We start from the raw sequence: 14244 nt of genomic DNA on the forward strand, positions 1-14244 counted from the left end.
TAACTCATCGATTGTAGACTTCATTACGAGTAAGCCTTGCCAGATAGAAAAAAAATGCACCTTTTCTTTTTTTTTTTTAAGGCAGAAGCTGATTTATTTTTGCATTGCATTAATTCTGCTGAACAGGACAAAGATGTTAGCCAAGTCAGGCTTGAAGATATCCACGTCGAACACCGAAGCTGCCTGATTATCCTCTGCAAGTTCAGCAACGCCAGTTCTCGCCCTCTTCAGGTCCCATATGCTTGTAAACTTATTTTCCGAGACACCAGAACACGTGTCGCCAAGATGATAAGAGAAGTAAAATTCCGAGCAGGATAGAGAACGATTAACATCCGGCAGCACCATAGCGCGTGCTATGCATATGCTTGACATCATGGCACGCCTAAGCGTTAAGCAAAATACAACGAAACAAAGACAGGCAGACACACAGTATTGCAGTCGACGGCCGTGCAGCACAAATATTTTTTTCTATTAAAATGTCGCGCTCACATTCCGCATAATATAGATCGTTACTGAAGAGCCGAAGAACGGACGCTGACTGCAAAAGCCCAGCGTGCAGGCGCTGTCTTTATCGCTGTCCCAAAGACGGTGACGGCGGTGATGGGGAGCCGACCAGTCAGTGCCGTGGGTCAGTTCATGGAAGACGAGGAGAATCCGGCATCTTCCAAAGCGGGATAGCAGGCCGAATCATCCGATGGGTTCCAGGACGGCGATCAGGGCGATGACCACGCCAAGAACGACCTGCCGCAGAAAATAGATGGTTCCTGGCGAACCGAACAAAGAAGGAACAAAAGTCATGAAGTGGATAGAATTTATTTAATTACACTACGTATCGTGTCGTCTATCCTACCATATAAATTCAGTAGAACCCTCCCTCCCCTTCCATTCTTTCTTAAGATGTACCCCAATAGAAGAAAAAAAAAAACACTAACCATGTATACACAGCATCTTCAGCAACTACCACCTTGTGCCTGAGGCTTATCAAGTTGGGTCTGATGTAGTTTGTTGCGCCGGCTACAGTCCTAAAAGATGCAATCATTCATTCAAAAATAAAAATAAACAAAAAGCTCGTTCTCTTGCGCTCTGCTTTTGGTGTTGGGGTGCTAGCACATATAATTAACGTCCCCCCCCCCCCCCCCCCCCTCATGGGGTCTTCCTAAATTAAATAAAACGTTCTTTTATTTTCTTAGAAATAACCACGTCAAGGGCGGCTTCAAATATGATGGCCCTGAGGGAGATGCTGAAAGTTACAACTGCCACCTTGAAACTTGGAAGTCGCCGTCTGAAGAATATTTCCTCTAAGACAAGGTTAGAACGCTTCATTTTCTTGTATTGATCCAAGCCTGTAGTATCGGTGTGCAAGTCCAAGAAGCCAGTGTGTAGATAATAGAATAACTAAAGGGTCAGGAACAGATGTTGTATTCAAAGTTTGGGTCGAAAGTGCACCTCGCCGAGAATACAGTAACAAGCATGTTGCGCCTGTTGGCTCCAAGAATTTGCAAAGTGTACACGAGGGCAACCTTGGTAACATTGAAATATCACTTGCTTGCTCAGCCACGGAGAAACGCAGAAGCGGCTTGGAGACACGCGATACCTTTCTTTTTCAAGAGATGCACCTGAGCTTTCTTTTTTCAAGAGATGCACCTGAGTAGCCTATCTCATGCGCACGCTACTTCTTGCACCAAAAAAGGAAAGACAACTCGCTCTCCGAAAGTGGTGGATTTGACCGCCATTAGTTACCGTTCCGTGACGCATTGAATTACGAGCCACCGAATTTTTTATCTACCAATAAACACTGGTAATAAAGTAATTCGGCCGGTATAAAGAGGAACAAAATGTGGTGGTCGGTTCTGAAGAATATCTTGCAACGCCGCCTCGAAGATCTATTGAATGTAAATTCCAGCTTATTGTAATAATAGTGTCCAGAATATAGATGGTCCTCACTTATACGGGCTGCGCCTTTACTCGGAAGTTTATGTTCTTGTTATTCGTGCTGTGTTAGGCCGCAGTTAACTTTTCGTAATAAGCTTAGTCGCTTTTGAAATGTTTTTTTTTTTTTCCTAAGACTATGTATATAAAGTGAAACTACAATTCTGGTGATGCCGGAGAGAGTACATATGCCACAGAGCGAAATTTGCACTCTGCAAATAAGAAAAAAAAAAGAGGTTTCCTTTCTATATTTAAACTGTTCAATTTTGAGATGAAATCAAGAAGGGTATATGTTATAACCTCAATATTACTTGATTTCAGGAGTTACAGTTCGAAGACTTCGTTAACCATGGAGTCCCAAACCCTGAGGGCTGCCTACAAAGAACAATTTCTCCCCCGAACTTATATGGATGTTTATGGTCGTTTAACTGGTGAAGCTATTACGTCCATGGCAGAAAATCTTCATCGCATATTTCAATCGGGTAAATTATGCTTACCGTTCGGAATGCTATCTTGTTAGAGTTCCAGAGGTCGACTACCACGAGATTATTCATCGAGCAACACGTAGATTTGCTGGCGATTTTTGTTTGTAAATATCCGAACTATAGCTCCTGACAGGATAAAAATGGCGGGGCTCCTCTTTCGAACGACCCCAGCAAGAGCCCATTGATTCCGCCATGCATTAGCTGCGCCTGCACGCTCGTTAAATCACGATACGCCGAAGTGGTATTGAAGCTGCAAGGAGGCTCGCTCTGGGCGGGACAACCGAGAGATATCACTGCTCCTCTCATCATGTCTGTGACTATAGTTTTGTATAGGATTTTAGGCCGGTTTATTGGCGACGTGTAGGACTAAAAACGTCACTGTGGCCAATATCCGCGAGTGGGCAAACACTTTATGGCGCATTTATTTCAACCAATACTGGGACTTTGTTGGTTTAAGAGTGCGATTTGTACAAGCTTGCGTCGCGCTTTTTGTCACACACCATTGAACTTGTCGTTCGCAACTTGTCGTTCGTTCGCCACGGGATTCGGCGCAAGCAAAACGACAAAGCGCTTTGCTGTCAAAAATAAATTGAAACAGAAGAGGGCCGAAGGGCATGCAGTTTTCACGCTCACAAATAACGTGTTTACCGATGGACAGGAACATTCGAACAATATATCGTACGCACCACACGATGCAGACTCATCCGAAAATAATTTATTGGAGAAAGATCTCAAATAACACAGTTAGAGTCGACGACAGTCACATCTTGACGATCGGACGGAATCCGAGATGATTTTGTTTTGGTGCACGTTTTGGGAAGAGCTTCCTTTTTTCACAATCGAACCAAGGCAAAGGAACGAACGCGACTGACCCGTTCCCCACCCCAACCCGGACAACTAGTTTTGCAGATGACCGAGGATTCTACGCGGATTATCTCTGGGAGGGTGGAGAACAATGTTCGCAAAATTGCGTCGAGGGTCGTTCGATGTCCTTCACCTCCTTCGTTTCTCGTGAATGTCGAGCAGAAAAGCTTGAATGTCAGGCGCTTACCGGCCTTTTTTTCTCACAATTGAAGATAACACAAAAAGGGTACGCAGCACGCATAAAAAAATGTAGTCTAAACTTTCAAGAGGGGCAACAAAACGTCGAATGCAACACTACAAAAAAAGGAGGTAGAGAACCGCGTCAAGCGGGTCTTCACAGTCCAAGAGAGTGGCAGAAATTTTCTAGCTGTTAGAAGGCGCGAGAGCCGTATCAGCCGCATCAGCATCAGCAACATGGCGGCGGCCTAGGAGTTTTTTTTGGCAAGGACGTAGGCTGTGGGCGGCATGGATACTTCCGTTTGAGAAGAGCGGGCACTCTGGCGCCGTCCCAACTTGCAGATGCCGAGGTAGAGCATGTCCTATTGCGTGCCGGCCCTGGTGCATAGGACTAATCACTGCAAGTTTGTGAATGAAATCACAACTAGAACGCCTTCTCTGCACCGTTACGATTCCAAGTTCATGCTGGGAATGCACCGAACTTCGAAGACGACTATAGGCTATGGTCAGAGATGTACCCAGGCGCATATAGTAAAGATGTCGCACCTTGGCGCTTCAAAACTCGCTTCTGATCCGTACAAAACAATATTAAGAATACATAAACACAGAAAATGCATGGTGGTTGATATGCAGAGTTGATGGAAGACGATGAAACAAAACATATAGCCCAGAGGACCGGGGACCGTTTCCTTTGTAAATAAGTGTGTGCGTGTGTGTGTGTGTGTGTGTGTGTGTGTGTGTGTGTGTGTGTGTGTGTGTGTGTGTGTGTGTGTGTGTGTGTGTGTGTGTGTGTGTGTGTGTGTGTGCGCGTGCGTGTGTGTGTGTGCGTGTGTGTATGTGCACGCGCGTGTGCGTGTGTGCACGCGCGTGTGCGTGTGTGCATGCATGCGTGCGTGCGTGCAGGTGTGTGTGTATATGTGCGTGTGTGTATGATTTAGAACAGCCATAGCAGGTTAAATCTGTACATACGTCGAAGTTTTTATCTTCATACTAATGAGTGCAGGAAATCACTTATCTATGACCTGTGCACTTTGTGCAAGGAATAAAATTAGAATCGTCAATAACTAATATTAATGATGGGTTTTATTTACCATGTAAGGTGGGAGTTGAGGATAAAACGTTGTCCGAGCTGCTTGACTGGTTCTCAGCCCCCTCAAGTTCACATAAGGGGTAAGAAAAGTAAAATAGAAAGAACAATGATACGAGGTACGTCCATCGAAAAAGCAAAAAAAAAAAAAAAAAAACTACCAAAAAAGGAATTGACAATAATCACGTTTATTTACACTAAGACAAAATAAACGAAAAGCCGATCCCACACGAAAGCAATTAACAAAATTTGTTTAACATATGTCAGTAGCACACATAAAGAAAAAGAAATTAGCTTTCCATGCTATGGTACATTGTGAGAAGTTCTGTGTACCTGCAAGTGTAACTATAACTATTAACAAGGTAATATTTATTTAATAGAGATGACAATGAAAGACAGACACTTTTATTTTCCGGAGTTGAGCCCGGCGGAAGGTACTGTCAAGTTTTCTTACGTCTTGTAAAATAACTAAGGTGTTTTTTTGTTTTTTTTTTGCAATTAGGCCAGATTATGGAACTAAATATTCGGGTGCTCCCTTGCACAATGTCGAGTCGGGTGTCTAGCGCATAGTATGCAACCAAATACCGCACACCACAGCGAATAGTCTCGTTGTACAAGGATTGACTGCTCGCCATTCTTAAAGATGGTAGTGGCTTACTGAAAAAATTAAAAAAAAACAATCTCTGCGGTTCGGTTTTTATTAGGCTATTATATCTTACACCTTACATAACCTTTTCGAAGACGAGTTGATAGAAACACCGCTCCATCTGAATGCAATGGCTCCAGGGTAAGTAGGATTTCACTAGGGGCTTGGGTTTGAGAGTGAATGCAACTGGCCGACCAGGTTCACGTTGTTTATGTACGAAAGACGCGGGTTATGCCTACCAGAATAACTCTCCCCACGAGCTGCCTTGCTCTCTCTTCCAAGTCTAGGCTCTCTAGCCATCGGGAACACCAGTAGCATATCTTGGCAGGTCATAACCGGAGAACGCATTTTACCTTCTTCGTTGGATGAGATATTTACTATCCCACCTGGGCATAAGTAGAAGCTTTAATTGTGAGTACGAGATACTGGAGTTTTGTAAACTTGGATTCTTTATTTGACAATAGCAAAAATATCTCACATCTGTATTATTTTGGCCGTGTTCCAAAATTTACTAGATCTTACTCCAGCGAAAGGGTTTTGTACCTTGGCGTTCAAAAACCTACCCGCGTCCAGCACTTTTCAATCTGTGTTGTCACGTGACACGACCCGCCGGAGTAACTCGGATCCTTTGGGTAAGATTTGGAACACAGCCTGAGTAATAAATCGAGGATATGTGTATATTGTAATACATCCGGGTAAATATAAAACTCCTCTAGATAACAGACAAAATAAAACATCGAGAGGACGAAACAGACGAGTACTTTCGTTCTTTCGACCTCTCTGCGCTTTATTCCTTCTGTTCTCTAGTATACTTTATCAACACGCTTGTCAGGAAGATAATAAAACTCTCGTTTGTTTTTCATAGATCTCGCTCAGGGCGGGTCCTTACTGGATGTGGGCACTGGCCCAACGCTTCTGACCTCGCTCTTGGCCTCCAGTCGATTCAATGACATCGTACTGAGCGACTTAGTTGAAGCAAACAGGTTGGAACTTCAAAAGTGGCTCAATAAGGATGAGGATGCCATCGACTGGACCTTCCGTGCAGAGGAGGTTGCTGCCATTGAAGAATGTAGGTAAGTATCGCCTTAGTGTATCTTAGTTTGTCGCTCGTTTATTCCATCTTCATCCTCCTTGTTTTCTCCTTTGTTTTTCCCTTTCCTTCGTCGTCGTTGTCCTCCTCCTCCTTTATCGCTAAGCCCACTTCTCTTTTGTGGAGACCTCAGAAGTTATCTACGATGGGACAATACTGAAAAAAAAATCGAATAGACTACTTTTAAAACCCCGTCAAGCAATATTGGCGATCGCCATTTCTTGGCGATCGCCAATGTTACGCTAGGTGGCGCAAGCTGCCGCCCGTTACAAAGGGTATAGCCATTACAATCCATCCACCCCTCCATCAGGCACGAAGCATGCAATTAGACTTGCGTCCCTACCTTACGCTAACGTTACAAACGCACTCAATACGATAAGCGGAATTCACGTCGAAACATGACGCAACCCTTGTGTTTAATGCATGCTCAGAGTACGTGTCTCAGCAATGGCCCACTCGTATAATTGGCGTAGCGGCCACTTGATTGCGTGCGCAGTAAAAAAAACGAAGAAACGGACACGTAGAGTCCTTTGCTATTAACACGTGAGAAGCGTCAATACAAAATGGAGAAAGCGGACTAGAAAACTTAGATCTAAATATATGGGCAGTAGCAGGGAGGCGGTAGAGTCAAGACCCGTTTACGCTCTTGCGACCGAGTAAAACCGAGAGAGACCAGACCAATTCTTAAGCCTCTTGCGACTTGTTAGGACCGGATGCGCTGCAGCGGAGCTGGTCCTAAGACGTCGCAAGAGGCTTAAAAACCGGTCTGGTCTCTCTCGGTCGTACTCGGTTGCAAGAGTGTGAACGGTGCTTAAAAGACACTGGGAGGGAAATATGGGACGCAGGCATGAAGACTAAATCTGCCTTGGACATGTACAGATCGTTTAAGAACGACATTAAGGAACTCATTCTAGGCAGTTCTAGGGAGAACTCTTTGTTGTTCGAGGCAAGGGCGGAAGTGTTGCGAACTAATGGTGAATTTCGCCCGCAGATCTCGAGCGCTCCAAAAGCGCTCCATTTGGAGCGCGCATATTCAGCTCGCAGATCTGGCTAAAGCCTGGTTCAGACAGTTGCGTTTGACTGCGTTTGACTGCGTTGCGGCAGCGAGAAACCAGGACATCCCTGCTGCTTATATCGCGTGCCAAGATGATTTCTTGAATTGGATTCCGCGCTTCATACGAAGCACAGACGTGCCGGTGACTCGATTTCGGTTCTCGACGCAACGCAGTCAAACGCACTCAAACGCAATTGTCTGAACCGACCTTAAAGTTGGTCATCTTCCGCTCGTAGATCTCTGGCAGCGCCCGCTCCACGGAGCGCCCCAAACTCCGCCGAACTTGCTCTGCGGGATTTCACAGATCTCTCCGGAAGTTGACAGAGCGGTCCACGTGATTTCCGTCTAAATCGGCGGTGCGCATGCGCGGCGAGGTTGGAGAGATCGACGGGCCGGTCGGGTCGTGGAGTTGGATCTGTTCGGGTGCGCCGGTTGTTTACTCTTGATTGTGACGGCTCGAACGCTTCTACCTCGCGTAGATCAGGGATTAAAAGCCGGGAATGTGGAGCGTGGCAAATCGTAAGCGCTGACGTCTGTGATCGTGAGGGGAAGAACGAGAAAAAGAACGACAGAAAAGCCGGAGGCAGACGCAAGGTTAGGCCTATTCATTCTGCAGCCAGTGATTGTTTACCTTTTTACACTGCATTCCGTCGGCGTTTTCCCGTGAAATAAAGCAAGAAGTGGTTAGGCAACGAACGCGCAAGTGATGGTTTGTTACCTCTGTGTTTATTAAAGTCGTACTACAAATCTAAACTCCACCGCTGGCAATCGCTGTCCGTGCCCCGCCGCTTCGAGGCGGCCGAAAGGTATACGTGACGGTGCCGAACGCGGACTCTTCGTTATTTGTGACATGGGCGCCGTGGTACGTATAATTTCGCCCGGCCTGTGTCGCGTGTTATTTCCGCAGCTAAGCAGTGACAGTCGTCACTGGTCGTCGGAAAGATCAGTCGGCTGAGGCGTTGGTGGGCTTGTCAAGTTCGAGCAGCGGCCATTTTGTACGGCGGAGGGAGAAGGGATGGGCAGGGGTGTGGGGGAGGTCGCTCCAAAAATGCAAGTTTATCTTCCCCTTGTTGATTCTGAGCGGGTCCCACGGAGCGGAATTTCGCCTCCCTCACGGATTTTGGAAAGCGCTCCAGATCTACGAGTGGAATTCACCATAAGACATATAGAGCTAGATATCAGGAAGTAGACACGGTGTGTGGAGCTTGTGGAGAAGTGGAGCAGCCGGCTGAGCACTTGATACTTTGCTGTAAGGGGCTTCGCCCCGTAGTAGCAGGGGGAGACGACTCTACACGACCCCGTGTTGAGTCCCGGCTTTTGGGTTGACGAAGTGCTCGTCGAGGCGTTCAGAACACCGCAGAGGCAGGCAGACCGGGGCTCCCGTGTAAAGTCCGGGCTTTACACGGGAGCCCCGGTTGCGTGCGCAGTAAAAAACGAAGAAACGGACACGAAGAGTTCTTTGCTATGAACGCGTGAGAAGCGTCGATACAAAATGGAGAAAGCGGAATAGGAAACTTAGATCTAAATATATGGGCAGTAGCAAGGATGCGGATGATAAGATATAGCTTAAGCAGAGAGTTAAAGAAACTGGGAAAGAAATATGGGACGCGGGCATGCAGATTAAATCGGTCTTGGACATGTACAGATCGTTTAAGAACGACATTAAGGAACTCATTCTAGGCAGTTCTAGGGAGAGCTCCTTGTTATTCGAGGCAAGGACGGAAGTGCTGCGAACTAAGACATGTAGAGCTAGACATCAGGAAGTAGATACGGTGAGTGGAGCTTTTGGAGAAGAGGAGCAGGCAGCTGAGCACTTGATACTTTGCTGTAAGGGGCTTCGCCCCGTAGTAGCAGGGGGAGACGACTCTACAGGAAACCGTGTAGATTCCGGGCTCTTGCGTTGCCGACGTGCTCGTCGAGGCGCTCAGGACACCGCAGGGGCAGGCAGACCGGGGCTCCCGTGTAAAGTCTGGGCTGGCTGGCGATGAGTCGTCGCAGTTGAGTCGAAGACGTACGTCAATGCCGTTTCCTCCCCAGGACTCAGCACGGCATTCCTTCTTTGTTTCCTTTCGGCTGGCCGCTGACCATGCGTCAAGTCTTCATCGACGCGCTCGTCCAGCTGCCGTTCCCGCCGAAATCCCCACCGACGGCCGTTCAGTGCCCCACTTGTCTCTCCCTCTCCTTTCCCTCGATTCCTCCATTTTTCCCGACAAGCACGAAATGCGGTAAAGCCCGGATGGTCCCTCCAAGGCTGTAGGCGCGCTGTTCCCTGTTCTGTCACACCCCGACCCCGCAAGGCAGTCATTCTCGGAACCCGTCAATGTCACACCCCAGCTTGCGAAACACCGGCCTTCTCGGAGCTCGCAATCGTCACACTCGCCCTACTTATTATTTTTTTTTAACTACGTTCAAAACAATAATAAGCATCTATGTAACCTAACCACTCCGACCAAGCTTCCTGCAATTTAAAGGGTTACTTCAACGAAATTTGAAATATTCCCGTCGTATTCAAAAATAGGTCGAATATGACCCACAATATCCGTAAATGACAATCGCACGTTTGTATTTTGAGCCTGATGGCTGTATTTTTCGTTATAAACGGCCCACTCTGGAAAGCGCTCGGGGAAGGCCCAACGGAGACCACGTGACATCCAACGCAATAGTGACGTAGGTCGTCTCGGGACGAGCAAAGCTACGGCGCGGCTGACGTCGAGAGGATGGCCTAGTCGTTCCAGCCACAGAAGCGGCTGCTTTTGTGCGAATTCCGAGTGACGGGTTAATCTTCTATAATATTTTAGGGGGACAATAGCGACTTCAGCGACACACAAAATGCATTCTCGGGAAGAGGGGAAGGAGGAACTCCCCTCCTCCCGAGAATGCTTTTGTGTGTCGCTGAAGTCGCTATTGTCCCCCTACAATATTATAGAAGATTAACCAACAGTGCAGTCAAGGCTACGGCGTGGGCGTAGCCAACATTGAGCTAAACGTAATCACCATTGCGACTTTTGCTTGTCTGCTTCTCCGGGCAAGCGTAACGGGTGACGTTAATAGGGAGTTTTCGTAGATCGTTTCCGCCGTCCCGCAAGGCCCTCCGCAACCCGCTACGATAGCGGGGACTCCACAGTGAAGGCTATCGGCGCGCAGGCGCAGTAGCAACTTCTTCGTTGCGAAACGCTTAGCGGAGGGGCAACGCGGTCTACGAAAACTCCGTAATAACGTGTCCTCTCGGCGCGCCTGTGCAGCGCGCTTCTTGGGAGCCGTCCGGCCGCCCCGCCGTTACCGCCGCTTAACTGCCGTCGTCGTCTCACTCTTTTGTGACAATTAGGGGGTCTTAGAATAACGTACGCACTTTTAGCACACGCCAGCGCTAAATTTACCGCTTGTGTCGGTGCACGCTACGCAAGAAAGTTTTAAAGGGATACTTCAACGAAATTTGAAATATTCCCGTCGTGTTCAAAAATAGGTTGAATATGATCCGCAATATCCGTAAAAGACAATCGCACGTTTGTATTTTGAGCCTGGTGGCTGTATTTTTCGTTATAAACGGCCCACTGTGGCAAGCGCCCGGAGAAGGCCCAGTGGAGACCACGTGACATCCAACGCAATCGTGACGTAGGTCGTCTCAAGACGACCAAAGCTACGGTGAGGCTGACGTTAGAGGATGGCCTAGTCGTTCCAGCCACCGAAGCGGCTGCTTTTGTACAAATTTTGAGTGACGGGTTAATCTTCTATAATCTTGTAGGGGTACAATAGCGACTTCTGCGACACACAAAAGGTATTCTCGGCAAGAGGGGAGTTCCTCCTTCCCCTAATCTCTCGAGGTGGCCGGAGGCGAGACAACCACCGTCGCTAGCTGTCAAGGTTCCTAGACGGGCATTACAAACGAGGCGTTAGCGACATCTACCAGGTGCTCTTTGCTAATCGTTTAACTCGTTTTAAAAGTCCTTTTCGAGACTTTTTTTTAACAAGATATTGGTATGTTCGATGTGATACTGCTCCTTTGAACACATATAGACCAAAACAATGAGCGCCGAAATTTCGTTCTAGTATCCCTTTAAGGCCCATACGCACATTCGCGTTTGAGCGCGGTGCGTGAGTCCGTAGCAGCAAGCGGACGCGTTGCGTTGCGAAAAACGCTTGTGCCAAACTTGCACGCACAGTTGTGTTGACACGCAGTCAAGCGCAGTCAAGAGCCAATAAGAACGCGCTATCGTCGCTATCGGCTCACCAATAGTAAGCGAAATCCAAGGCAACATGGCGGCGCACAGCGACAGCGTCGAAGTGTTTGATCTTGGGACAATCCCGCTGGCTTCCCCGACGTTTTTTAAAGCTTGAACCATCATATCCTTGGAAAATACACTCCCCTCCGCTCCCCAAAACGAAAAAGCACTATCTGCGAGCGGAGAACCGGATACGTCTCTCCGAGTCGGCCGAGTGGCGTAAGCGAACACGTCACCCTCCTCTCCTCTCTCGGCTTCTGATTGGTCGAACGCACCGCAACGCTTCGGAAAGTTGAGCGAGTCTCTACTCGCTTGCGTCGCGCTACGAAGCGTTGCGGGAAGGCGCGCGTCGCATCGCAAGCGACCGCTCCTGGCCGCAAGGACGCCGCAACGCACTCAAACGCGTTCAAACGCGAATGTGCGTATGGGCCTTTAGTAGAATAGCGTTTCTCCGCCGCAACGCAAAAGCCCAAGCATCTCGCGCTTGCAACGCCACCAAGATACAGTCACAATTTTTATTTCACACACCAAATGCTGTAACTTGAAAAGAAACAAGTTTTTTGGTTTATGGTAGCATTTTAGATTTGTTTAAACGTGAGAATGGGACGCGAGCGGTCGACAGGTCGTGTCCTCCTGCGTCGCCTCGGCAAGAGAGGTCTCGTGTACTGACCTTCGTACACCGTGCCTTGGCCGAGAAATGTTCGCGCCTCGCAAGCATGAAGTTGCCGATGATCGTTGTCGAACCGAGTGCAATGTCGATCCGTAATGAAAATCGCAGTAGCGAGGACGCAGCCGACGTCGCGCTCACGACACCGCCAAAGCGGCCGCAGACATGGCCTCGGGATGCCGCCATTGTTTAACTGCGCTCGTTTTGGCTTTAGCCAACTTCTCATCACGAATCCACCCTGGAGGAGCGCAAGACTCTTTGCGTACGCACGTAATTTCCGAGAAATAGCGTACGCTAAAATAGCGCGCGCAAATCGCAAAACGGGGTTAGAGTTCGGCGCATGCGCAGTGGCGAGGACGCTATTCCTTGCGTACGGAAAGCTTTAGCGTGAGCAATTCTAAAACTCCCTATTAGAGAGTTTTCGTAGATCGTTGTCGCCGTCCCGCAATAATAGGGAACTGTAGTAGACCGTTCCCGCAGCCCGCTAAGCACCCGGATAGCGCTCCGTAATCCGCCACAAGACCTTGAACTACGCAGAGAAGGCTGGCGGCGCGCATGCGCAGCTGCGGCGTTTTCTTCGGGGATACCGTAGGGGAGGAGAAAAACGATCTACTACAACTCCCTACTCTTCGCAACCCGCTACCCGGAACTCTACAGTCAAGGCCATCGACGCGCAGGCGCAGTAGCGGCTTCGTTGCGACGGCTTAGCAGAGGGGAAACGCGGTCTTCGAAAACTCCCTATTGTGTCTCGGAGTTCCGTTCGCACTACGAACGTTACGTGCTCAGCCTTATGCCGCAGTTGTGCAGAAGTCGTCAAATGTCGTAGACACCAAAACGTGGTGAAGAGTGCGGTGCAGACGACACCTGCGCCAGCAGCACACGCCCGCCCCCATCCCGCCCGTCGTCGCGTAAAGGTTCACGTGACCTCTCGTACCACGTGATAGCCACGTTCTTGGAGGCCCGAGGCCAATGTTGCCGGACGGAGCCGAAGTTTCGGTTTCAGTTTCTCCTCGTATTCAAAATTAGATTTAAAATATATATCCCATTCTTCGCGAAGCCAATGACGCAGTGTCTTTTGCTAGGGGTTTTAATGCGAAATCACTCATTATCCCGAAATCTTCCCAATTGAGCGGAGTTGCCCTTCAACGTCGGTTGCAGTCGGATTTAAGGCGAAACGGAGTATAAAGGTCGAGCATAAGGCATCGGGACAGCTAAGATTTATGTGCTCGCGATAAGTGGCAATATGTAACCTCGCAGGTCTGAGGACAGCTTACGAAAAGAGGAATCCCAGAAACCTGATACTCCGGATGTTTCTTCACGTGTCTGAACACAGTGCTAGCCTTCATACCTGCATAAATGCTGACGTCCACTTTTTCCCTTCTGCTTTGCAGCGACGTCAAGAAGGGGGCGCTGGAAATACTGGAGCGTACGCGCAAGGCCATCCGTAAGGTGGTTCCCTGCGACGTCCTGGAACCCCGAGTGCTCCCTGAGGAACACAGGGAGGCTTTCGACGTCGTCCTTTCAGTTGGTTGCCTGGACTCGGCAGCAGCTGACCACGAATCTTTCCGAAGCGCGGTTCGCAACGTGGGAACACTCGCAAAACAGGGCGGTCTGCTAATCATTGTGGGCGCGGGAGGCGTGAAAAGCTATCCCTTGGGAACCGCTGATATTACCCACGCGAACCTTACCGAAAACGTGCTCAAGGAAGCCGTGATTTGCGCCGGCTTTGAGATGAAACAATACCAGTACAAAATACTTGGATTAGTTGTTGGCAGCCCAGACACATTCAGGTTTTGTCTGGCGGCCCGTAAAACCTGATTCGGCTTGTGCAACCACCGGTACAGACGTGACACATTTGAGCATATCAACTATTGACAAAATAAGACGATATTCGGTGTTGGGCATTTTGGTGTACGACGTTTAGGTTAGGGCTTTTTTATGCAGAAACTTTTCTGTGCAAGGACGCTTCGGTGCACGGACGTTTCGGTGCGGAGACTTTTCGGTGCACAGACTTTTCGGTGCACG

The 14244-nt window shown here is 48.5% G+C and overlaps 1 protein-coding gene across 1 annotated transcript; it reads left to right on the forward strand.

The window, feature by feature from the left end:
• Positions 1 to 600: 600 nt before the first annotated feature.
• Positions 601 to 14037, forward strand: LOC115325717 (nicotinamide N-methyltransferase-like). Its single transcript, XM_040220488.1, has 5 exons — positions 601 to 628; positions 1191 to 1308; positions 2251 to 2411; positions 6054 to 6261; positions 13611 to 14037. The coding sequence occupies exons 1-5, from the start codon at positions 601 to 603 to the stop codon at positions 14035 to 14037; spliced, it is 942 nt and encodes a 313-aa protein (XP_040076422.1).
• The last annotated feature ends 207 nt before the right edge of the window (positions 14038 to 14244 follow it).

The sequence above is a fragment of the Ixodes scapularis genome, unplaced genomic scaffold (genome assembly GCF_016920785.2).
Source record: "Ixodes scapularis isolate PalLabHiFi unplaced genomic scaffold, ASM1692078v2 PGA_scaffold3__209_contigs__length_174095766, whole genome shotgun sequence".
NCBI lineage: Eukaryota > Metazoa > Arthropoda > Arachnida > Ixodida > Ixodidae > Ixodes > Ixodes scapularis.

Coding starts and splice junctions, on each gene's coding strand:
- LOC115325717 (XM_040220488.1), top strand. CDS start 601: ATGGGGAGCCGACCAGTCAGTGCCGTGG. Junction 629..1,190: donor CCGACCAGTCAGTGCCGTGG/GTCAGTTCATGG, acceptor TTATTTTCTTAG/AAATAACCACGTCAAGGGCG. Junction 1,309..2,250: donor AATATTTCCTCTAAGACAAG/GTTAGAACGCTT, acceptor ACTTGATTTCAG/GAGTTACAGTTCGAAGACTT.